This window comes from Gordionus sp. m RMFG-2023, chromosome 2, assembly GCF_954871325.1.
Source record: "Gordionus sp. m RMFG-2023 chromosome 2, tfGorSpeb1-WG-v2, whole genome shotgun sequence".
NCBI lineage: Eukaryota > Metazoa > Nematomorpha > Gordioida > Chordodea > Parachordodidae > Gordionus > Gordionus sp. m RMFG-2023.
This window is the reverse complement of record NC_088776.1, coordinates 38,547,751-38,575,705: the sequence shown is the minus strand read 5'-3', so window position 1 is coordinate 38,575,705 and position 27,955 is coordinate 38,547,751. Positions and strand designations below refer to the sequence as shown.

Below are 27,955 nucleotides of genomic sequence, written 5' to 3'. Positions count from 1 at the left end.
ACCTAACTAAAAATAATAAAAAATAGGCTTGTAATATCCATTAGCACGAATTAGCAAATAATAGTTACAAATAGAAATATAATTATTATTAAATTATGAATAATTTAATGGAATAGCTAAAACATAAGACCCGGCCGAAGGCCGGAGGAAAGCTGGTCGAAGACCAGATAAGGGAGGTTTGGGCCCCCCATAAGAAAATCCTGGGTACGCCACTGACTACCCCACTCCTTCCCCCATCACATATGTAAACAAAAAAAATTGCATAAAAAAAATAATAACCCCTCGAAGAGAGGCAGCAATCTTATTATATTTTATTATGAAATGAAATATGATTATATTATGAAAATGGGTTTTTTATTTATGTTTTTTTAATCTAAAAATATGATATGCTACTATTGTAACATTATTTTTGTTACAATTAGTGATTTTCACGCCCAAAATTTTATGCAAAAAAAATTTTTGAATTTGAAGTTCAAAAAGATTTTTGAAGATATTTTAAGTTGATAAGAATTTTAAATCTTATTTGTAAATATTTCTTTTTTGAGGAATTCTTTTGCGAATTTTATTATAAATAAATATCTTAGATGAAATCTTTTATAATTTTTTTTTATCATTTATGTAAAATTATCTATTTTTTTAAGTACATTAAAAGAAGTGTTTTTTCTAAATAATTTTTTTTAAATATTTATATTAAACTTTTTATGTTATTTTATATGATCTTTTTAAGGATAATATTTTAATGTACAGTTGTCTTATTCGTTATTATTTAATAATTTTGGAATTTTTTTACACAAAAGGGTAAAAATATTATTTATATTGTAAAGATGTTAAATTATAAATTCAATGAAGATGTTCCTTAGAAAAATGGCATTTATCATAATCGGTATCTTTAAACATATTAGATTTTTTGACGATAATGGGCAAAAATATTTTAACATGATAAATTATATTTTCAAATAAGATGTATCATATAAAAGTGACAATTGTCATAATCGTTTTTTTAAAGGTTTTGAATTTTTGACTCAAATGGATAAAAATATAGATTGTAAATATGGTAAATTAAAATTTCATGAAGATATACCATATTAAAGTGACGATTGTCATAATCGCTATTTTTAAAGTTATTTGAATTTTTTTGACCCAAATGGGCAAAAATATAAATTGTTAACATGTTAAAATAAAATTTCAGTGAAGATGCACCCTAGAGTGACAGTTGTCATAATCGTTATTTTTAAAGTTTTTTGAATAATTTTTTTACTCAAATGGGTAATATAGACTGTAAACATGTTAAATTAAAATTTCATGAAGATGTACCATATAAAGTTACAATTGTCATAATCGTTATTTTTAAAGTTATTTAAATTATTTTGCCGCAAATGGGCTAAAAACATGTTTAAATAAAATTTCAGTGAAAATGCACCCTAGATATGTGACAATTGTCATTTTTCACGTTTTTTGGATTATTTTGACGCAAATGGATAAAAATATCGACTGTAAACATGTTAAATTAAAATTTCATGAAAATTTACCATAAAAAAGTGACTATTGTCATAATCGTTATTTTTAAAATTATTAAAAAAATTTTGATGAAAATGGGAAAAAATTTAAAATGCTAACATGTAAAATAAAATTTCAGTAACACACATTTTTTAGTCCAACTCGGCCAGTGAACTGTGTTTGAATATTATAATAACCAAAAAAAATTTATGTATATTTATTCATCGCCGCCTTAAATAAAAGTTTATTTGATGGCTATAATCTAATCAAGATATAAATTATGTTTCATTTTATTAAATTTGTGGAAAATATTATAAAAAATTTAAAATACAATCGAATTTAAAAATTATAAATATTTTAACCAGTTTCATTATTATTAATCGACCCTTTTTCATATATGCGTTTAATTTCGAAAATAACTTATTGCGTGTACCATCAGCAGCATCTATTAAATTTCTAGAAATTGTCGTGGGATTTGGAATGATGCTTTTAACATCAATATTTCCATATATGGAGCCAATTTTGGCAAAATATTGGCAGCAATCAACAAAGCCTTCCCCATGAATTGTATCAAATGATCTCAAATCACATCCACAAAACATGGTAACCACCTTTGTACATTCTTTTTTTTAATTTGGAAAACTTTTAAATTTATTGGGATCAGTAAAAGCTATCAATTGTTGACTCTTTTTACTCTCTATTGTACATACACATTTATGCCTTTTTAGTTGATTTGTGCCTAAAATAATTTAATAATATCATATATTTTATGTATAAATATATAACCTATTGTTATAGAATTATAAACATATATATTTGCAAAAATTGCAACTTACATAATTATATTTTTTTATGTTTTTTATATAAATTAACACTTTTTCCAGACCTCAGATTTGCCATTGGCATTTCCCTTACTTCAAATTCATTGCTCTTAATCTTTCACCAATTTTTTTTAATTTGGCATTTATTGAAATAATTTTTTAATATGAAAATATAAGGCTATTTAATTAAATAGATATTAGTAAAATATATTTTATTTAACTTGATAGAATATGATGAAAGTGGTTGTGTAATAATATCGTTAACTATGCAATGCAATGTACTAAAATATATTCACATAAAATAGTTTGACATATGGTTGTTTTGTAAATTATAAAATTGGCATGTTATTCTGACTGACATTTTAAGGATAAAATGTGATAAATAAAAAATAATATGGTTTTATAATTGACGTTATAAATTATAATGATTATTTAGGCTATTTATATTAATATTTATTTTTCGGGTCGGGCTACGGACAGCCCTTGCAGTTCTATAACCCTGCATTCACAGTTAGCAAAAAAATTTGTATATTCACGTCAAAATCGTGATGAGTCTGAATTCAGGGTAAGATTTTTATGAAAAGAACTTAGAAACCGTATGAATATTATTTACCAATATGATACAATCAACATCCTATAAATTTAATGTTAAGATTTTGAATTTTATAAAAATATGGTAAAAATAGATTACAATCTATATTTTATCCCATTTGCAACAAAAAAAATTCATAAAACTTTAAAAATAACGAGTATGACAATTTTCACATTTCTATGCTACATCTTAATGAATTTTAATTTAACATGTTTACGATCTATATTTTTACCCATTTGCGCCAAAAAAAATTATTATGATTATTGTCACTTATCTATGGTATATCTTCATGAAATTTTTATATTTTTACCCATTTGCGTCAAAAAAATTCAAAAAACTCTAAAAATAACGATTATGACAATTATTACTTATCTAGGATGTTAGCAATACTTATTTTAACCCATTTCTCTCAAAAAAATTTCAAAAACTTTAAAAATAACGATTATTGCAATTGTTATTTTTCTATGGTACCTCTTCATGAAATTTTAATTCAACAAGTTTACAATCTATATTTTACGATTATGACAATCGTCACTTATCTATGGTACATCTTTACTGAAGTTTTATTTAAACATGTTAACAATACTTATTTTAGTCCGTTTACGTCAAATATCTAATATGTTTAAAAATACCGATTATGATAATTTTATTTTTCCAACAAACATCTTCATTGAATTTATAATTTAACATCTTAACAATATAAATATTTACCCTTTTGTGACAAAAAATTTTAAAAATGTTAAAAAATAACGAATATGACAATTGACACATTAAAATAATTTTCTTAAAAAGATCATTGAAAATAAGATAAAAAAGTTTTATTAATATTTTAAAAAAATTATTTAGAAAAAACCACCTCTTTTAATAAATTAAAAAAAATAGATAATTTTCCATAGATGATTTTATATAAAAACTACAAAAGATTTCACCTCAAAGATAGTTTATTTATAGCAAAATTCACAAAAGAATTTCTCAAAAAGATTTATTTACTAAGAAGATTCAAATTTCTTATCAAATCAAAAAATATGTTCAAAAATCTTTTTAAACATCAAAAAATATATTTTGCTTAAAATTTTGGGCGTGAAAATCACTAATAAATTGTAACAAAAATAATATTTCAATAGCAGAATACAGGCGCGTACGCAACGGGGGGAGGCAAATCTACCCCCCCCCCTCTCTCAAAGCCAAAAAATGCAGATGCCGGATTATATTTTTCAAAAATATTATTGTTAATATACATTTATATTTGTTAATTTTTATTCCTATCTCATATATATTTAATTACATTTATTTATCACTTTCATCTACTAAGTTATTTGATCAATTAATTTCGATTTCAAGTTTTCCTTGACATATTATTTACCTATTATTTTCAAATATTAGTGGCGTAATATTTATCTAAATTTCTAGTCAAATAATAATTATCTCTGAAACTCCTTGTCTAACAGGGAGAAAGAAATTGCAAGCTTGTCCAACGAGATCGAGTCGCCGCCATCCAGTAGTAACAGCTTTTATGGAGTTAGAAGAGCCGATTATTAATGCTATTACTGAAATATCATAATGGTTTGAAAGAAATATTTCCTCAAAAGCAAGAAAGTTATTGGATCAATACTTATTCCAAATTTTTTTTCTCATTAGAATGTATTATTTAATTATACAACTATTTTATGTAATACTTTTTAAAAACATGACATTGACTTGATTAAGAAGATGAGAATAGCGGAGAGCATTTTATTAGTACTCAAGGAAATTAAAGATAATGTTGATGAAGAATTTCATATTTTATATATTATTGTTGAGTCAAAGGCAGCTATACGTGTTTAATATTTGTCCCCCTTGACTTGCAGCAAGCAAGCTCATCGTCAAAACATTAATATAGGATCAGTAGAATTATAAAACAAATGTCCCAACTCTTAGATACATTTATAACCCAAATAAATGAATGGTTTTTAATTCATCAAGCAGCACTTATCAATCTGCAGAACTTCCACAAAAGCCTTCAACCTTTTTCAGATGGTGATAGAAAAAAAATAAATATTTATTAAATTTTTATCATGAAGATGTTAAAGTATCTTATGATGCCTTATTAGCTGAATAACTATGATTAAAAGATTAACTATGGTTGATATAGTCCCAAAAAATGCTATGGATGCTTTGCATTATTTAAAACACATTTTAGATTATATTCCCAATGTATTAAAATGGTTATAAATATATTAGCAACTCTTCCCATTAGTAAACTAATGAGAGAACATTCTCTTTTTAAGAAGAATAACAGAGCCCTGCAGAGATACTATTTGCAGGCACGGCCCGGATTTTATTTTTCAAAATTTTTTTCGGCCATGCCCGAGGTTTTTTTTTAAAAAAAAAATTTTCAGGCTCGGCCAGAATTTTTCTAAAATTAATTATATTTTTTCGATTTTTATAGCTAATAATGGCGATTTCAAATATTTGGTTTTAAAATATATAGCCCGGCCCGGATATTTTTTTTAAAAAAATTTTCAGGCCCAGCCCGGGTGTTTTTATTTAAAAAGAATTTGGGCCTGACCCGGGTATATTTAAGAAAAATTAAAATACGGTCCGGCCCGGGGGCCGAGCCTGCAAGTCTCTGAAAAACATACCTATGAAGTAAAACTTCTAAAAGTAGATTGCATGGTTTGGATCTTTTGAATATTCATAGGTATTTAGCGCCAAGCAAGGATGAGATAATTGTAAAATTAGCTCGAAACATACAAAATACAATTATTCCTAGGCTAAAATTCAAATTTCTATTTTGGGTAATTTAAGTGATTCATATGGTGGTTATATATTCACTTTATATTTTATAATTCACATTTATTTTATAGTTTTTCAATGCCGCCATTTATATCCGTTTAATATTTTTTAATTCACATTTATTTTATAGTGTTTTATATGCCAGTTTATATATATAATTTTTTTATAATTCACATTAATTTAAAATTGTGTATTAGAAAGGTTATTAGTCCCAATGATATTTCTTAAAAAAATTTATTATCCCCCACCCCCAGACCAAATTCCTGCGTACGCGCCTGGCAGCATATTATTTTTATTAATTAAAAAAAACATCAAATAAATAAATCCATTTTCATAATATAATTCTATTTCATTTCATAATATAAATAAAAAATATTAAATCATATCATGTTTATTTGTTGATAATAATAAAATATTATAACAATAAATAAATAAAAAATTTTACTAAAAATAAATTAATAGCCGATTTTTTTTCCTAAAATCTCGGCTAAGCCGTTTTGTAGTCGGCTAAAATTAGCCGATTACGTAGCATAACTGACGACACCATTCAAAAAATATAATAATAACAATCAGAAAAGAAAAAACTCAAATATAATTTACATTTTATTTCATCATAATTTTAACATATTAGATACATTTATTCAAATGAAGAAATAATTGCAAAGATTTTTTAAAAAAAAGAAATAAAATAAAATAGGGTTGCTATTATATATATTTTTTAATCATATTTTTTAAGTATCAATGTTATTTTCCCATACCCAGCAGTATTGGCAGAAAAGAGTCGATTTATCTCTGATAAAGAAGCAATTTATCTAATATAACTTTACTTTATAATTCCAAAGAATCAGGGTTAGCATGTTGGTCAAATTCAATCAATTAACTATGGTAAAGTACTCTAAAATTTCTGAGGAAAAAAAATTAAAAATATGTTTGAAAAAAGAAAAAACGATATAAATACATGCAATGCTATTTATTTATTGGGCCCCCCCATAATAAAGGGGGCATCTGAAATGAATTTAATGAAGTGTGTGATATAATATAAGTATTCGGCATTTTACAGGTGGGGATGCTCAAAATATTAAGTTATATCATAAATTTCAGAAGTAAAAACATGATGTTTAGTAAATTATGTGGAAAGCAGTAACTTCCATAGAAAACAATCAGATTTTAAGTTATTGGAATAAGCTTTGCTTTAGATGCCTATTAGGAGTTCCTAGTTCTACTTCTTCAGAAAGAAATTGGCCAATTTGGGTTTATTAATTTCCTAAACAGATATCGATAGAAGATCTCGACAACAGAAAAATTGATATAAAAATACTAAAGAAAATGATAATATTGAATATAAATCATAACAAGACTCTGCCATGGAGAGAAACATTAGTTATTGAATGACAATGAATTTTAAAAAATACTATAAAATTAATATTAGATTCATTTTACTATTATATACAAAATAAAGTTAATTAAAAAACATTGATTCGACTATGCAACCCTGCAAAGAATACATGAACTGTAATTAAACTAGAATATAAAATTATGTCTTTATCCGAGTTAAAACTTATATTCTGTTCGATGTGAATAATAAATACATGACCTATTCTCGTTTGTGAGATTAAGCCATTATATTTTTTGATCCCGACCAAGCCAATTTTTTTTGTAATCACATATAAGAAATAAATAATATGGTGATTCAGGGTATGGGCCATTATTTAGGAAATACAGCGAACTCTATTGGGTCACATGTGAAAAAATATTTTTACAAATAATAAACATAAAATTTGGTAAAATCCTAAGTATTAAACAATCATTTTGATCTCAAAAGAAATGCAATAATATCTTTATAATGAATTATATTTAATACTAAAATGATGCATAGTAAGGAGAGAGAGAGACACTAATAGTTCTATCGAGAAAACCTTTTATCTTATGAACATATTTAAGATTGAAAAAACTGTAAAAAAAACAGTTAAACCTCTTATGTAATGATCACTTAAGGGGATTGGATATATTTTAGACCATATTTTGTAAAAATTTTAATGGTAGAGGTCTGATTAACAGAAAGTTTTACTGAAACTAGGTCATTTAAGATTTTTAAAAAAATTTGTTTGTACATGGACAAAATTTGATTTTATTAATGGAAAATTAAATTATAATAATTAGACTTTATAAGATTTTTGTAATTAAAATATTTTCAAACATTATACATTCTCAATATTAAAAAAAATATGTATAAATTAATTTAAAAAAATATCACAAATGATATACTAAAGTAATATTCGACAAACTATTTGTTAATATTAAGTATGTTTGGTATCAACAACATATCGAATGCAATGGGAGGAAAAAAAACTTGATTATAAAATAATATATATAATATTGTATGTGCAAAGGCAATATAAATTGCTGAATTATGGTTGATTTGACAAAAGTTAAAAAATCTTTTCACATATTTGACAAAAGATAAGGATAGCGAATATAACAAGCATTTTTTTATATGAAAGTAGGAAAAATAATAAACGAAAATTATATAATATAAATGAACTAATAATAAACAGAAAAATATAAATCCTTATTCATCATTATTTACTGTAAAGAGAAAGCGCTCAAAGAACCATGAAAATGATTGTCATTGTCGCTAAGATGTGAAATCTTTTAAAATAATAATGGCAGGCAAAAAGATGGGGAGATTTAAGATTTAAATAATAAAAATATATATATTACAAAATAAATTCCTCTCTATAATAGAAGGGAGGCCATTTTTTGTTATCAAACCGATTTCTTATCAAAACAATCGATGTAGGGGTCTTTGTAAGCCTCACCGCTTTCCACTGGTTTGCATCCTTCTCCTTTTGCGATTAATGATCTGATGGTCCTAATCCTTTCGACAGTGGATGGATGGGAAAAATGCCAGGTCGAGTATAGTTTATCGTTAGTTGGGAAACTCAGATTTTCTTTATGGAGCTGTTGCAAACCCGTTATAAGTTCCTGACCTAAACCTTGAAGGGTAGCAAAGGCATCGGCGTCGTATTCGCATTTGCGGGAATAAACGTTTTCCAAAAATTCCATCACCTATTTTTTGCAAAAAAAATATGTAAATTTTAATCTGAGAATTATATTTATAATTAAGAAGCATTCTTTTTCAGAATCTATTCACAATAAAAAAAATTAACTGGAAAGAAAGTGCCAGGAATATTATTTATCAATACTGATATGGTATAAACTTAAATATTTTTTTTTCGGATAAAGTAATGAAATTTGCTTTTGAATAAGAGATTAATTATTTTTTGTTATTTCCTATAAAACGATGCTAAAATGTTGAATTTTTTTAAACCCTTGCACAATGCATCAAGTTATGAGGATTGTTTCTTTGAACCTACTATTCATACTTTCATCGCAATGCAGTGTTGTCAGACACGAAGATATAGAGAACAATTTAGTAGATAATTCTATCTTCCTGTGATTACAAACTTATTAGTAATGAAATTTCGTTGAAGAAAAAAGAGGCGATTCTTATTCTGTAATTAATAAGGAAGAGATTCAAGTGTGAACGCTTGATCATCTGGGCGAAAAAATATATCAAAATTTTTTTATCTTTATTTTTCGAAGATAATTTCTATTCTATCACATTATGCAAATCAAATGACTACTGATTTTATTATTCCAATGCTAAAATTTTTTTGGAATATCCCAGTCTTCCACAGGAGAAAATGCTCTAGTCGAATAGAAGATTTCTCCATTCCTATTATCAGAAAAACTCGGTCTAATAAAAAAATCAAAGAAACAAGGTAACTTTCGTTTTGATCTTCTATTGATGCCTTAAGCCATAGAATATTTGGCCTGGAAAACTTCTAAGAGATATTTCATAAATTTTAATTACGTTTCAATTCAAGTAATAATTTGTTTATCTTAAAGATTATCAGTCAAAAAAATCAAGTTTATAAAGTAATTGAAATAACATTAAATTTCTTTGATGATTTTATATATGTAATTATATTTAAAAAACCTGATATATTACATTGCTAATGGTAATAGGGTCATATGTTATAAAATGCTTGAAAAATTTATACAAGAAATAAGAGCCATCATTAATGAGCTAATTTGTTTTTAAATGCTAATTTTTGGTATTAAATTGTTTAAATAACATTTTTTATTGTTTCTAAAAATTCAAAATTAGGATTATTTAAATCAAACTTTCTAAAATTGGATTTTATTTTTATAATTAGTGGTTATAAATAAAAAAAATTCTGCCTTATTTAATATGGATCTAGGCCCCGATCTTCCCTCTTTGAATACGGCCGGTTCTTTCAAAATAGCCGAATCTTGACCAGCTCTTATATTTTTATTAACGCATTTATTTTTAAAAAAATGAATAATCCAATTTTTTTTAAACATATTTTTTTAAATATGTGAAATTCATAAATAAAATAGTTTCTAGATAAAAAAAATATTGAATATTGTTGATAAATTATATTTATATAAATTTCATTATATATTTATTAAATAAAATTTACATTATATATTAAAGAGTTAATAAATATTTTTTAACAAGACCCGGTACCGAACCAATTGACAATTAAGATCGGGTATTGGTAAAAGAGTTGTTAATAGTCATGATTCTTTATGATTCAATGTTGATAAATCATTTCTATGAATTATTAAAAAAATTTCGTGTTAAAAAAATTTAAATATTAATTTATAACTCTTGGAAAAATTAAAGCTATCGCTTTATTATAGATAATAGTGGTAAATGATTTTACTTAATTTATTTTAGGTGTAAAATATTACTTCGTTTATGATCAGTCATCATAAAAAGTGACTTATTTGGATTTTAATGAGAAAATTTAAGGAAAGATAGAGTAGTATACAAAAAGGGCACAACTAGAATTAAGATAGCGGATCATGAATGATAATAAATAAATACGAGCTGAATCTTCTTTACGTTTGATAAATCTTAAAGTTTACTAAAAATTATAATAAAAATACATTTGTTTATCTAATAATATTATTATTTTCATTCCAAAAATCATTTTTGACGTTATAAAATCAAATAATATTTAAATCAAAATCCCATCCAAATATATAATAAAAAAATTAATAAATAAGCAAAGGATAAATCTGGTATAATTAATCCAATGTATTAGAAATTATAAAATATCTTCTTTATTAACTTTAAATTACTATAAAAAAATTAAAGTTTCTTCAGCTAAAAGGCGATAAAATAACCAACTTATAATGGTTATATAATATGACATGACCAATATACATACAAGATATCAATATGATATACTGATGAGATCTAAATGGTTGGAGCCAGGTCTAAAGATAAAAATTGATATTACGTATGTATACTTATTTCCAAGGTAATGATAGATACTGCCAAGTCAACATAACAATATAAATACAAATGCTTTCCGAAAATGACGATTTTCACATATAAATTATAAATAAATTTGGCGGTGCCTATCCAAATGAAAAATAAACAAAATACCAATTTGATAAATTTCCCAATATATATCTATTTATTAACTTAGTAATAATTTAAAATTAATGAAATTCACTTAAATTTAATAAGAGATTTTATAACTCTAATAAGTTGGATTGCCAAAAAAATTAATAAATTATGAGATAAAGTTAAAACATAAATTAATGGAGTAAGTTTTAAAAAATTTAATAAATATGATTCTCTATTTAGAATATAATTTCTAAAAAAAATTTAAAAATCAGTTGATTTAATTCGGGATTTAAATCAAATTGATTTTTATTCCGTATCCGTTAATAATATAAATAAGAATAGTCGGATTAATATTTATTTAACCAAATTTTAGAATTTTCTATAGGGATCGCCAATATATGTTTAGTTTGGGTTTTTTTATGATCTTTAAATAAAATAAATAAGATGGGGATAAAATTAATAATATAAACATCTGGAAAGGATCCGCTTAAATGATCAGCAAATATCAGATGGGAGAAAAAAAGAAGTAAATTTCCATATAGTATATATATATATATTAAAATAAATAATAAATTTTATATACAATTTCATAAGGTTTAAGGAAGCAGTTGAGTATGAGCAGAAATCCTATCAGAATCGGTTTCTGATCATAAAACCCGAAGGCTTGGTACAATGTTTGGTTGTTGTTTAGATACGAAAAGACTAGGAATGAGAAGAAAAAGTTGGCCTTGTTTTTGTATAAAAAAATGAAATGATAAAACAATAACATAATTCATTATAAATTATGACGTTTCCCGTTTTTTATGTTATATTTATTTAACTTTGGGTAGCATAAATCTTATATTTTGCTAGAAAAGTACAGATATTTTTTAACGTATCGGATCGATTATTCATTTATTTAAATATATTGATTGATATTAGCAATTTTTTGAACCAATCTGACAAAATGGCGACTTATTTTAAAAAAAATCGCCTTTGATATTTATGTTATTATATAATATTCAGAGACCACGTGGAGGTCAAAATTTTAAGCCTGGCCCGGATTTGAAGAAATTTTCAAGCCAGACAGGGATCTTTAAAAATCATTTTATCAAGTCTGGAATTTTTTTTCGTTTTTTCCTACTGATTAATTGATATAATCTAATTTTCTAAATTGACCTCCCAGGTTTTGTAAAAAACAAGTCAATTTTTATAAGAATATTTTGATGTATCCCAATGACTTATAATAATATCTAGACTGACGATGCATTCATAATAATGTATTTGAAAGCGTCGTTGAATGCAAATCAGCTGGACCGCCATTTTGATAACCCATATAGTAATTATTCTCATAAAAAACTACTATTAAATTGATAACTTGCCTATTATCTCGATGATTAGGCAATTCTTTAATAAAGTTTGCATCAGACATAGGAATAAATTGGCCTCTCGTTAAAAATTTTGAATAATAATATGGGTAATCAAAAAGGCGCTCCCAGCTGTTTTTATTTGATGTACACTTTTAATGAATGTCAGTCTAGGTTAGAGACCTTCATCGCCGGGCTTGGGCCTAATTATAAATTTTCTAGCGGGCCTGGGCTGGGCTTGGGTTCGTTGGAAATTTTTGCAATAGGGCTTGGGCCTAAATTTTTAAATTCAAATTTAGCTTATTTAAAGGATATTTAATAGGACAAATATAACAAATCATTCTGATTTTATTAGTGTTATTTATCAAATTTCCTATACACCTTGGGAGAGTATATATTTTTTAAATCTGAAATTGGTATAATTTTACTTAACTTAACACCACGGCCTGGGCACGAAACAGCGAAAAAAGAAACAGCGAAAATCAAGGAATATTCCCAAAAATGTTCCCAACGATGGCCAACATTTTCGATATGACATATATTTTCCCAAGTTAGCGTCTGGATGAAGTGCATGTGCATGTTATTCCTACTTCGAGGATTATTAGAGCTACCATATTCTTTATAAATTTTTTTAGCTATATAATATTTTTAACTTCATCCTCATTATTGGATATGTCTTCATGGGAGGATGATACAATACTTCATAATGAGACGGATGCTGATGAGATTAATTTATATATGGATATTCAGCTAAATGAAGAGGATATCAACTATGATGACTGCATCCTAGATTGGTGGAAGAAGCATGAAAAAATCTTGCCAAAATTGGCAAGATTAGCCAAAAAAATCATGCAATTCCAGCATCTAATGTTTCCAGTGAACGGAATTTCAGTACTATTGGAAGGGTTATTGAAGAAAGAAGAACAAATTTAAATAACGAAATTGTAGATAATATATTATTTTTAAATGATAATTTGAAAATATAAATTAAAATTTTGTTTATATCATTTATTAATATTATATATATATATTATTACTAAATAAAATATTATATTTCTATTAGTATTACTTTAGCATAAGTTAAGTATACATAAAATAATTGTATGGGCTTGGGAAATTTTTTAAATATTATAGCGGGCTTGGGAATTTTTTTAAATATTAAAAACGGGCCGGCCCGGGCCTGGGTTTAAAAATTTTTTTTACGATGGGCCTGGGCCAGACTTGGTCCTAAAATCTAGGCCCATGAAGGTCTCTAGTCTAGGTATTATTATATGTCATTGATGAATCATAAATTTGTATTTTTAATATCATGAATGGATAAATAATATAAAGAGACCTGTAGGCTTGGTTTAATGCCAGGGTGGTGTATACGCTCAGGGCCATATATTTTAAGATAACCAAAAAATAATATTTTCTATAAACCCCACTCAGGCAAAAATTATAAAACCCAAACTAAGCCGAATATTTTAAACTCGGTTATTATAATATATAATAAAAATATACATTTAAAAATTGTATCATAGAATGATATATCACACTCATTCCCTTCTCATATTTCCTATTTCCATTTGAAAACTATTTATATTTCTCGTTAGAAAATACTTAATTCCTTCATAAAAGAAGTAAAATGTATTTTATAAATTATTCGCTAATTATTTATATAAATTCATTTATTATTTATCCATATTAAACAGTGATAACAATTTATCAAGGTGTACAATCTTAAAGGACAAATAATACTACTAATTGAAACTTAACTCATATTTATGATAGCTATAAATAACTTTGATTTGTTAATTATTTTCTTCCAGGGTCTATTTTTCCAAAATGTTATTTTAATCAAAAATCACAATTTGATCAAATATTTATTATTTTTATAAAAAATATGATTTTTGTTTAGAAATGTGATTTATTATGACTTTTATATCTGGAATATATGATCAAAAATATGGCAACTTTTATTTCTCAATTCTTGTATATATATAATATGTACTATTATATAATTATTCTATTTAACTGACCTTTTAATATTAAATATAAATACGTTATATTATTGTATGACAAATATGTTATTCTGAATATTATAACCTTATAAAATATAACAATCAACTCTGTCAATTACTTAGTAATTCGAAAAATGATTCTTTGCTGAACAATAATATCTATATATAATTGCACCAGGACATGAACTAATCTTTAAAATATTCATTATTTGTAACATACATTTATATGTAGAGATTTTTGCCAGAATTGCATTCTAGTATGCGGAGTTGTCAAAGGATAAAGATCAAAGGATCGACGATCCTGGATTTAATACAAATTTTGGCAATTTAGCCGGATTTATAAAAATTCATTTTTTACTTAAAAACTATATAAATAAAATATTATTTTTTAAAAAAAATTTATCTCCATAGGTGATAACTCCCCCCCCCCCCGGAAAACCCCCCCTTAAAAATTTAACATAAAAATATTATTTTTTTAATCAAATTTGACGCTTATAGATAACGCTTTTTGAAATTCTCTCATATAACATAGGATTTCTTCCACGAGATCTTCTTTAAATCGAAAATAGAAGAGTGGTGGCCATTATTAGGAATGCTTTATAATAATAATATATGGGGATTGGGTAACGTAAAGGGGGGGGGTAAAGGGTGAGATAAATATTATTTTTATTTTGAACAGCTATTAAGATGTTTTATCGTATTATTAATCATTAAGGTTTAATTATTCTTAATCAACAGAATAAAAATTGTTTATCAGTTAAAATAACGCTTTAATTCCAATTATATTCATAATTTGTATTAGAGGTAGGCGCAGGACCGTGAAATTACGCGTGACCCATTGTGTCACGGCGTGAGTGTGAATAAATTTTAAATTATTAGGCGTGACGTGCCATTTTTACCGGGCGTGAACAAAAATTTCCAGCGAATCACGGAAAATTTAATTTTTTAAATTGTTTTTTTTAAATATATTTTCTAATTTAATTTAGTTCCTTTTTTAAGAAAGAATAATTTTTGAAAACGAAAAATCTTCCTCATTTTATAAACAACATCCGGTATCATGCCGTTAGTTCTACTTTCGTTTTATGTTTAGGTGTTTTATCGCGAGACTTTTTGCTAAATTTTGCTTAAACTTTTTACAGAAAAGTCAGTTATATTTTATTTGTAGAGATCTTCGATCTGTAAATACAACAGAAAGTGAAACAAGCTAGGCCAAGAGTTAATAAATGTTGATGTTACATATGGACAAAAAAATATAAAAGATATACTTGTGAGTCGGAAAGCTCTCGTTATTATAGCTCCAAAAATCTAAGATAAAATTTATAAGCATGATCAATAATAATTACTTGTCAATAACCACTGATTTTTGGAAAGATGACTATAAAAATCGAAGTTTTTTAACCATTACTGGACATATTATCATTAAGGATTTTGAATTAAAAACATTTGTTTTGACCACAAGAGAAATGAAAACAAGCGTCAATATTAAAAGTGTAGTCAATTAAATTTTAGAGGAATACATAAAAGTAGAAAATTATTAAAATAAATGTGTGGTTGTGACTGATAAGGGAGCAAATCTTATAAGTGCACTCAAAGATGATGAAACGCTAGCATGTATATGCCATATACTACATAATATTATGCATTATATTTTCGACAATTGTTTAACTGAGATAGCCTTAAATATAAATAGGTGTACAAAAAATAGTACAATATTTCAAACTATCTACAGCTACTTAAAAAAGATGTAACAACGAGATGGAACTCTGTATATATCATGATACAGAGTTTCTTAATATCATATTCTGAAATACAGGTGTACTTGTTTAGCAAGCAAGAATTAAATAGATTAGCCACAATGATATCAACATCATACGCGAGTTAGATAAAATTTTATCAATATTTAAAGAATACTCTGATAATCTGAGTACAGATTCTCGTTCCACAATAAATGAAGCTTATCTATGGAAACAAAAATTAGTAAAATTTTGTTAACCTTCTTAACGTGATACAATACAAACCCTTAAAAAAACAGAACAAGATTTCTTTTAAAAGAAAGATTTATTATGCAGCCCCTACATAAGGTAGGCTTAATGCTAGATCCGAATTTCAAAACTCTTAAGTTTTTAATAGAAGAAGAAAAGGATGATATATATATAAAACATCCTTAAAAATGGTAAAGATATAAAATTAGATGATATAAATAAGTCAATGCCAACTATCATTTATAACTTTCCTAATTTATCCTAAGCTCATAAAAAACCGTATATTCTAAATGGTCAAGCCAATTATCATTTATAACTATCCTAATTCATTCTATATTCATAAAAGACCGTATATTTTAAATGAAAAATTTAGGGAATTTATAGATGATTCTGATGAAGCATCAACATCTACCGATGAAAGCTGTGAGGATGATCTTAAAAGATTCATCGCTCATAAGACAAATAAGACAATATTTTGAAGTTTTGGAAACAGGAATATTCATTTCCTTTTTTTGAGAAAATTAGCGAGTAATTTTGTCAGCCCCGACAAGTTCGGCTTCTAGTGAAAGGTTATTTTCTGTAGCCAATCTCTTATCAGAGGAAAGGCGTACACAATTGAAATTTAAAAAAATCGACATACTTCTTTCCTAAATAAATTTAGATTTATATATTGTATTTATTTTTTGTTATTAATATGGATTATGAAATTAGAGAAATAAATAGAATAAATTTAAAAAAGTGTAAAATGATAGCAATAGTTTTGAAAAATTTAAAAACACCGTAAATTTTCGGGTGTGAATCAAAATATTGCCTTTCGTGAGTGAGCAAGTCAAAAAAATTTTAGTGGTAGGAGTAAATTTTTTTATAGCCACTATTAGGCCCGCGTCGACCTCTAATTTGTATCATTTTTATATGTTGAATAAAGACAAAAAAAATTATTTTTATAGTATTTATATATCTAACCTGGAAAAGTCGTATTTGAAGATGACTCATATACCATCCATAAAAAAATGCTTAAAGAGATAAGATGACTCGGCTCAAAGTATTCATCTTTTAAATGCCGAGCAATATTATATCAACACTCGAAAATCAAGACCCGGTACTTAAAACACTCATACTCATCCATCTAATATTGATGGACTAGTAGCAATGAAATCCATATCTAACATGAAGAAGCGATGTGCAGATTCTTTAGCAAGACCTCTTCAAATTTATGCAGAGGAAGTTGTAAAATTAGCACATGTTATCGGAAGAGTCAATAAAATGAACTCTAAGGTATCATAAGGCAATGCACAAGCCTTCAAATCTTGAGAATTTAGAAGATCTAGTTATGGACGGCTTAGCATGTGTTCACTTATGTGATATGAGATGACAATGCAATGACATTCCTGAGATTGGTTACTTCGAGCTAGGCTTATTCAAAAAAAAATTCGAATAATTGCGAATATGAATAATAAATTATTTGTTTTATCCGAATACGAATAATTATTTATTCGATTCGAAATTATTCGGAATATTTAATAAATCTAAAATTTATTTCTATTTGATGACCTTCCAATCTGACAGATAATGTGTTTATAAAAAGACTAACACAAATTTAAAAAAATCTCTGAAGTGAAAATTAAAGCAATATTTAAATTTTTATTTCCTGTATTTTTCGAATCTCACGAAAAGTTTATTTTTTAATTCTCATAATAAATTATATTAAAAAATTACCCAAACCAAAGATATATAAAAATATAATACATTTCTACAATTAATTATTGTTAGTAGCCTAATTATGTTAGAAGAGAATGCTTGATGAAATAGTTATGCTTGATATTGAAGTTGACAAAATTTCCCCACAAAAAGAGCGATTATATGGAATCAATATCAAATCAACAAAGACGGTGAAAAGGCTGTTCAATCATTTCATGAGCATTATAAAATGTAAAGGCGAAACAACATCCCCTCTTATTAATCATTATAATAGGTTTCATTCACATCTAGGGAATACCTATCTATACAAGGAACATCAACTGCTTGTGAACGACTTTTCTCAGTTGGAACTAATTTGTTGTCAAAAAATGGCATGTCATATAAGGAAGAAAATATAAGATAAACTCTTTGCCTTAAAAATTGACTTAGAATTAAGAATTAAATTAATAATATACATTCTAATTTTGTTTATAACTTGATTACACATATTTTTTTATCATCAGATTATTGATTACATATTTTTTATTATCAGATTATTATAATAATTTTTCTGTTTGAAATCAAATTTGTCAATATATTTAAGTATGATATATTTTATTAAGAAAATTAATTTCAATTATTCGAATCGAATACAAATAGTAGATTTAATTATTCATACGAATAGTAAATTATTCGATTCATTTGCACTATTCGATTCTTTTTGAATAGGCCTACTTCGAGCAATAATTAGGATATTCTTGATTATTTCGATAAAAATTATATCAATGGAGTATCAAGGGAGGTCACAAGTAATTCTCAATCCCAGACAAGCCGAATTGTGCATTGATATTAGAGCACTCTATCCGAAGAAACGAATAATCAATGTGAAGGATAGAACATCGTTTTAATCTGGTTGGAAATAAACACCCATATTGACCAAAAATATAAAATGCGAGGTAGCTACCAATGAAACTAAACTTGAACGATGGTGTGTAGATTCTAAATTAAATTTGTATATAAATATATCTTATTATAAAATTCAGTCTTAATATCATAATTGTGGATGGATATTGTATTTATTACCATAGTAATACGAAAATAAGAAATACATGGGTTATTTTATGCGAGTATTTTTTTCCCAGTACTACTTTGAACATCAGCATTTTATCTTGTTTAAGCATTTTTTATGGAAGCTGTCTGAGTAACCTTTAAATAATGAATTAGGGTCATTAAAAAAATTTAGCTTATTAATAAAATATATTTTTTTCTAAAATATAAATTTGCCTAAACCTTAAAAAGATGAGTATACATTATAATGCAAATAAAAATATGCCTATATTATTAGGTCTTAAGTAAATTTTATAAACATGAAAAATTCGGGGATTATTTTTCCGGGATTCATCTCCATCATTATTTAGCATCCTCCACCATATAGACAATATTTAAGAATTTGTTTGTTTTATTTATTCAATTAAAAATAAAATAAACTAATTTTAGGTATTTACTAACTATTATAGATCTAAATGAAAATACATAATTGAAGTGATAGATAAAAATGTGAACCCCTTTTCTCAGTTCCGTATAATAATGTTAATTATCATTTTTTTTAAATATACATTTCCTTCAATGTGTGAGTACAGTATATTAGCAGCAATAATTCAGCCAAAATTTAAACTTAATTGACCTTGTATCAATCTGACATAAAAACTGATGGTAAAAAAAAAGGTTAATTACCTATTTGGAAACTGCAAGATCAACCACATACAGATTCTTATTCAAATGATTGTATAGGTAAAACTGATACTTTCTTTGGGGAAAAATCTTAGCATTTTTTATTCAAATGATGATTCTATTAATGTAGGATAACAAAAAATATAACACCATTGCTGTTTGAATGATAATAATTTAGATTTTTTCTTTATTATTTATAGGATAATTTTGATTATAAATAAATATATAACAGTCAGCAGGCTTTCCTGCCACTTTAGAACCCTCAGGTCTCTTTACGGATGGGAGACGACCCGATGGAATTACACAAATTCCTTGGGAGAATAACCGATTTCTAGCGTGGGATTTCTCCTGCGTTGACCCCCTCTCACCCTCCAACATCAATAAAGACATTTTAAAATACACCGAAGATTTTAACACAAATAAATATGTGGATATTCCAGATGAGTATAAATTCGTACCAGTTGTCATGACAACCTTAACATCTCTTGGAAGTCAGGCTCTTAGCCTAATTAAAAAGATTGGCAGAACCTTAAGAACAAAATCAGGAGACCCAAAAGAAGGCGTCTACTTACGTCAACGCATAGGAATTCAGATTATAAAATCTAATTTCCCATGCTTCATAGGTTCGTTCCCCGAGGAGCCTGATTAATCTAGATTTTCTTCCATTTCCCTAAATATTTAAACCACCCCCCTCCTTCTTCCTCATGTAATCATTTGCACTAATTATATTTCCATTATTATACTTTGTATTATGTAGTCGTTGGTTGTTTAAATTTCTAGAATTGTTAAATTATATATTTTTCTTAAATTCCGTTATGTACAACAAAAATTACTTATATTTTATTGTAATTATATATATTTATTATTTTTATAAATACAGTATTTTTTTTTAAAATGTATATTTACGCAAAATTAAATATTTTTATATACTAGATTTAATATATTTTTAAGTTGTACATGTAAACTATTTGTATATATTGGATAAGTATTCTGTATTATTTACTTTTATATTTGTATGCATTGTTATTATTCTATCACAATAAATTTACACTATATTTAATTTATTTTTACGAGTATAAATTTTCTTCAGATATTTATAAAATAAGAAAAGGAATCGATCGTGATGGCGATCCTTATTATAAAAAAAAATCGATCCTGAATTTCGATCTCTTTTTTGAATAGATCGTGATCGGGATTCGATCCTTTTAAAAAGATCGATTAACAAGCCTGCTAGTATGTAATAGCTACCCTATGAATCAGACAATATTGGCATAAAATTTTAAACCAAATTTAAATCAACTCAAATTTTTATGATTAAAGTTAGCTTAAATGCAAAATTTTTTGAAATTCATAGGTTGAGTGCTATAACTATATATATACAAAGTGGATAAAAATTCTGGCAAAGGTAAATAAAATTTATCCACACCATAACGCTCCTTTTTAAAAGTAGCTAGCTCCCGCTTCTACCTTCTCGCTCCCACTCCCGCTACTAAATTTTTAAAAGGAGCTAGCTCCTGCTCCAAATAATGGAGACCACTCCATAACCGCTCCTTTGATTTTCTTTTTTTTAGAAAGTACATAAAACAAAATAATATTTTTTTATCAAAAAAGTTTTATTTATAATGATATATTAAAATATTTATATTTTATTAGCTTTTAAAAGTAATAAATTTTCTAAATTTGAATCTAACAAACATCCATGACTCTCCCCTAACCTGTTTAGCAATACTAAACAAAAGCTCAATAGGAACAATATAGGGAAGCGGGGTATTGTATTTTATAAAAAATTTTTTATTATTTATCAAAAATAGTAATTTTGATATTATGATTTAAAAATATTTGTCCAATATATTATTTTCCTGATGATCAATTTCATGGAATCCAAAAAAATCTTCCAAATTATTTCTGGGTTCCCATGAACTAGTAGTTTGTTACCTGTAACTAGTTACATTTTGGCTAAAAAATAACTGTAACTAGTTATATTTTTAAAATTGTAACTAGTTATAATTTTTGAAATGTAACTGCCAAAAGTAACTAGTTACTTTTAAAGATATATTCAAATAATTAATTTTATTTTTAATATGTTGTGATAAATTAATTTTAAATTAAATTTATTTTTTAAATTAAATTTATTAATTTAAAATTTTGTGAAAATGTCTGATTGTTATAATTTCCCGTTCAAATTGATTTTATTTTCTTAAATTGTTACATTGCTGCTGGGCTTCATAATTTTGTAAGCAAATTCAAGTAATAAATTTTAATATTATATTTATTTACAAATGTAGCACAATATATTTTTTTCCGTCAAGTAACAAGCATTGGAACTTCATATCATACGTAATAAAAAAATTTTTAATTTAGTATAAGGAAAAACAAAGACAGATTATTTTAGAATTTAATATTAAATTATTAATCATTACTTACAAGAACCAAGTCTAACAAAAATATCATGTTATAGGTTTAATAATCTTTATGATAATGACATCATTGCTGCAATTCTTCACCCTTTATTTAAAACTGACTGGCCTTGGAGGCAAGAAAGGAATAAAGCAAAAAAGGAGGAATACCTCAAAGTGAATCCCAGACAAATGAATCATGCTCAAAACCAACATCACTTGATGTAGTTGGATTTTTTGGCCTAAAGCGCCAAAATATTCTGGATAATGAACTTATAGAAAACTTTATCAAATCTAATAACAACACTTTTTCTTTATATAACGATTTTCCAAAGTAAAAATTACTTTTTATTAAATATAATGTTGTTCTAACATCAAGTGCTCCCGTAGAGCGCTTGTTCAGTCTAGTTAAGCTCATTTTTGGAGATAAACGAGCACGTCTCCTAGATAATAACTTAGAAATTAATTTGTTGTTAAAAGCAAATAAACATTTATTAGATTCTAATTTTTATGAAAAATGAATGTTTTTTTTTCAATGCAAATATATATTTTTATATTCGATATAAATATTCAATTTTGCGATATTTTTTTATACAAATAAATTGTATATTATTTTAAATAACTGATTATACTTTGTTTATCCTAATTTTTTTTATATTAAATAAATGCATTCAATAAATAAATAATGCGCATATGAATGATGTATAAAGTAAGTAACTAGTTATTTTTGAAAATAACTGTAACTAATAACTAGTTACTTTTGTAAAAATGTAACTAGTAACTAGTTATGTTTCAAAAGTAACTTTTAACATCACTATTTTGCATCAGGAATTTGTTTTCTTAAAAAATTAATTAATTTGTATTTTAGTCCCATATATTGTGCATTTTTTATCCAATCCTAATTTAATTTGAATGCAGGATGGATAATAGCCGCAATGATATTTTCATCATTATAAAGTTGAATATCTGCAATAAAGTTATTTAAATAAATAATTTATTTTTTTATTTCGATTTCTTCTTCTATGATGTCTGAAAATATCAAAAACTATCTTGTATCATATATCTATAAAATGAATATTAATATGACCTACAAGATTTTCGAAGAAATTTTCATTTAAAAAGAAAGAAAAACTTGATGTTTAATATTTTAACTGATTTGATGAAAAACCAATATAAGACTCGGCTCAACATTTAATATTGCATAAATTTAAATAAAATAATATTTCATTTTTATTAAATTTTAATTAACAAATAGATTTATTAATATTTAAAAAATAATATAATTTATACATTAAATTTAAAAGAGCAGTGGAGCAGCGCTCCTCCACTCCATCTTTAAAAAGAGCTAGCTCCTGTCTGATTTTTAAAAGGAAGCACTCCAAGTGTTTTTGAAAAAGTTTAGTGCTGCTCCTGTAGTGTCACTCCTTAACAACTTTGATATATATATATATATAATTTACAGTATAATGTGCTTATATGGCTTTTCTCAAGGGACTAAATTAAAACATCAAAAGTGGAAAAAGGTTAAGGAATTTTTGTGTTAAACGTCACATTTAAAAAAATATCAAAATAACATAAATTTACTTGGCCCATAACAAACCGTTTTAAGGTATGACTGTATTTCCAATGTCCTAACTCATGAGCAATAACAGCTAAAATTTCTTCATTGGTCATAGTTTTCGTGATAGAGTGCTTACAAATTTTAAAGGGGAAAAAATAAAATAAATATAATTAAAAAAATTGAAATTTTCTTACATTAGTTATAATATACATTATATTGGTAATGGGGGAAAAAACTTGACAAAAAAAACTGGTAAGTCAATAGTTACTCTTAATTGTGCATGCATATGCAAAGTAGTATGGTAGAGAATTTGTTACCTTTATGGAAGCCCAGCAAGTCAGCCCAAATTGGGTGTGGCTAGGACCAGGCTTAAAAATTTAATAGATAGGATATATTTTGCAAATTCTAGAATTATGACATCAATTAGTGATTTTATTTTATTTAACTTTATAAAAATGCTTTAATTTATATTTTTGCAATAAAAAACCTAATTAATTGATTCTATAAAATTAAAAATAAATATTGCAAAAATGTAGAATCCCTGCCATATGACCTTTCCACTATTCAAATATTCTTGTTTGATGAACCTAATGTTATGGTTAATAATCATTGATAAATTGAAATGTTAATGTCAACATATATAAACACAGAGATATGCATAATTAAAAATCTGAACATTATTATTAAACTTTAATAAGCATTGTTTTATTTATTTTTATATAATGCAGACTTTTATTCCTAAAGATTTTTTTATATAGTTTTTTATTCTTAAATTTTTTTTTCTCTTTGAAAATTTTTCTGCAGTTTTTATGGTCATGCTTTTTTCTGGGATTAATTATATTACCATTTATTAAATTGTATAGAAATTCATTAGTAAAAATCAAATAAATAAATACAAATCTATAACTAAAATAAATTTTAAAAAACTGATGTTATAAAAAGTGAAATGTCATTTTGCAAAAAAAACTAATGCTCCATTAAAGATTAATATTATATAAATATCTATTTAAAATATATATCATTGGTATGATATAGATGCATCTCTGACTATAATTATAAAATATATCACAAAATTAATATAGTATTATAAAATATTAATAGAATTATAAACATCCTTTTTCTTTTCACCATCCAATAAAGCATCAGTAGAATCTGAGGCAAGATTTGGATTAACCAATTCCTCAACATTATCTAGTTTTTCTATTATTGATTTATCTTTTTTTAAATAGTTTGGTAAGATAGTATCAAATATCACAATCATTTTATGCTTAAAAAAGCCATAAAAATATGCATTGCTATGGGAACTTCTTTTGGATCCTAAACAAGTTATATTTCAAAGTTATAATTATGTTAAAAAACATCAGAAATAATTTAATACCTTCTACAACAAAAATTTGACTCAAAGGAAATTTCAATTTTGATGCTAATTTTTCAATTTTTGATCTTAATTCACCTTGATCTAAGGGAGTATATTTATCAAATAATGGGGCAATGACTGTTGGGTATATTGCCATGAAGAACTATTTTATAGTAAAATATTATAGACATGTTAAAAATTACTAATGATAGGAGAAAAAAGAATAACCACACATAAAAGTAAAAATATTTGCCTCCTATTTTTATAATGTGAATCATGCCAGCTAGTATGGGAGGTATCAAAACTAATTTCAATGCCAAATGTTTGAATTGATCTTTGATAAAAAAACCAACAGTCTATTAATTTAATAATTTATTGTTAACAAATTATAAAATTTGACAACCATTTTATTAAATCCATGTTTTTGTTCAATTACAAAATCATAATAGCACTTCCATGGTATATTAATTGCATATGTAATGATATATAATATTCCAGTAAATATAAGGGATTGTGTTATCTAGATAATAAAAAATACATACATTAATAACATATTATATATATATACTTCATAATGTGACCCATAACCATATTTTGACATTATTTTTCCACTTACATTCCATAAAAATGGAAAAGCGGCTACAGCTAACAGAGACTAATAAAAGTATTACTAGAGAAGGTAATCATGATATATTACTGTGTCCAAAATTTGGTCAAATAAAGTGTGTATAATACCATATTTAGAAGTATCTAATTTATATTTTCTTGATTTTTCAAATGTTTCGGGCGATATCACATCTTTTAATTCATCTGGAATAGTTTTGGACGTTTTATAGACATTCCTCTATAAGAATTATTATAACTTTAAAATCTTACTTCCATGTACCTGTCTTCTATCTAAATATAAATCCCAAAAGTATAAGCTCCAGCTAAATCCTATTACTGCTCCTAATATATAATTTCCAGACCAGTAATGTTGTAACGAGGTTCCCATCGCATCAAAATTAAACATTTTAGAAAATACTGGCATGGTGATCAATTTTTATATCCTCAAAAAACATTATCATCTACTTTAAATATATTTTAGAAATTTATCCAAATATTAAAAGTTATTTTATAACACTTGGTATGTCACTGACAAGTATATCCCTTTAGATAGCCAGGATTTTCTTCAATATTATGAAATAACGTAGAAGAAACATTGCTTTAAGCCTGTTTCTAAATGCAATATAATATCCGGTGTCATATAGTCTATCTTCCATATATATTTACGCTTAATATGGCAGGCAAATATCTAATCTAGTTTTTAAATATTATGTTAAATATTATTATTTATTCATATTTACCTAATATTATATTAAATATAACAAACCAATATATCATGCTCTTATTGTTAAGTATTATTATTTATTAAAAATTACCTAATATTCTATTAAATATAACACTATAGTAAACCAATATATCATGCCCTATACTCAATATTTTAGCCAGAAAAATATTGCCTAAGCCTTGAGATTTTGCTAATAATATTTGTTCCTTCTACAAACAAAATCTTCAGGGTTGCTTAATATTATTCAGGGTAAAATATTGAGTTAATCGTTTTTAAAAATCGGCTCAAAAAGAGCCGTTTAACAACACTAATAATGATTTGACACAATAAAGCAGATAATATTAGCAATATTTAAAAATAGGATTTGGGGGTGAAACCCCCCCAAAAAATTTTAACCCCCCCCCCATGGATAGAGTCGAATAATAGAGAATAACGTTTACAATTATCTATATCTTATGTCATGAGCAGGGTTGCCATGTCTCCCCCCATCAGCGGGAGACTCCCGCAATTTTTTAGTTTACACGCAGACATCTCTCTCCCGCAAAACTACTGCAATTGGAAATCTCCCGCAAAAATCTACCGCAATTTTTTAAAAAAGTATTTTAACGTTTTTAATATATAAATGATAATTTTGAAAGAGAGTAATTGATTATTTTTATATTTTTAAAATAAATTTTAACTATTTATTCGAAAAACATGTCTAGTTTGTAAATTTCTTTCTATCCTGTTTTATTTTTATACAATAATAAATCAACATCATTTCATTCATATAAGTCAGTACAGGGGAGTATATCAACATCGATTGCAATACAAAAATATTCTCCAAAAATAATAAATAATACAGATGCAGATGCAGATGCAGATGCAGATGCAGATGAGTAGTTTACCATTCGATAACCTCTAACTACATTCCTATCCACCAAACTTAAATCTTCCTTCAACAGCTCATACCTCCTATCTCTTATATCCAATTCACGTTCTCCCTTCAATCTGCTCATCACTCTACTTCCTGTCTTGCTTCGTTGCCTCAACTAACTCACCCCACTTCACATAATCTTTCTCTCTATTTACCCCTATTACATTTATCCTTTCCTGCCTACCATCCCCATCCTCTTCTGTCTGCTCCCCTACACATAGCCTAGACATAACATCAGGCATACAATTCTCCTTCCCTTTCCTATACTTTAATTCCATGTTAAACGACCCAATAATAACAACCATTGCTGCAATCGTTTTGATAACAACAATTCCCTGTTGTCCATCTTAATTAACCCCACCAATGGCTTATGATCAGTATACACTACAAATCTTCTACCTATCAAATATTCTCTACATTTTACTAATTCCTCTTTTAGCGCCAATGCCTCTTTCTCAATGACAGAATAATTCTTTTCCGCTTTACTTAGAGCTCTTGAAAAATATAATATCGGCTTTT

The 27,955-nt window shown here is 25.9% G+C and overlaps 1 protein-coding gene across 2 annotated transcripts; it reads right to left on the bottom strand.

Annotated features, from left to right (window-relative positions):
- Window positions 1-7,981: 7,981 nt before the first annotated feature.
- On the bottom strand, window positions 7,982-26,250 carry LOC135925455 (CAAX prenyl protease 1 homolog). 2 transcript variants are annotated; one of them, XM_065460782.1, is made up of 11 exons: window positions 26,077-26,250; window positions 25,888-26,034; window positions 25,759-25,845; window positions 25,594-25,710; window positions 25,394-25,546; window positions 25,212-25,353; window positions 24,945-25,150; window positions 24,151-24,201; window positions 23,857-23,964; window positions 11,721-11,864; window positions 7,982-8,754 (listed from the first exon to the last, which is right to left on the bottom strand). In XM_065460782.1, the coding sequence occupies exons 1-11, from the start codon at window positions 26,218-26,220 to the stop codon at window positions 8,452-8,454; spliced, it is 1,602 nt and encodes a 533-aa protein (XP_065316854.1). In that variant the 5' UTR covers window positions 26,221-26,250; the 3' UTR covers window positions 7,982-8,451. The 2 variants fall into 2 exon arrangements, with proteins under 2 accessions (XP_065316854.1, XP_065316855.1); XM_065460783.1 differs by lacking the exon at window positions 24,151-24,201 and having other exon boundaries at window positions 7,990-8,754.
- Window positions 26,251-27,955: the final 1,705 nt, after the last annotated feature.

Coding starts and splice junctions, on each gene's coding strand:
- LOC135925455 (XM_065460782.1), bottom strand. CDS start 26,220: ATGCCAGTATTTTCTAAAATGTTTAATTTTGATGCGATGGGAACCTCG. Junction 25,547..25,593: donor AACATGGATTTAATAAAATG/GTTGTCAAATTT, acceptor TTAAATTAATAG/ACTGTTGGTTTTTTTATCAA. Junction 24,202..24,944: donor ATGGTGAAAAGAAAAAGGAT/GTTTATAATTCT, acceptor TAAATTTTTAAG/CCTGGTCCTAGCCACACCCA.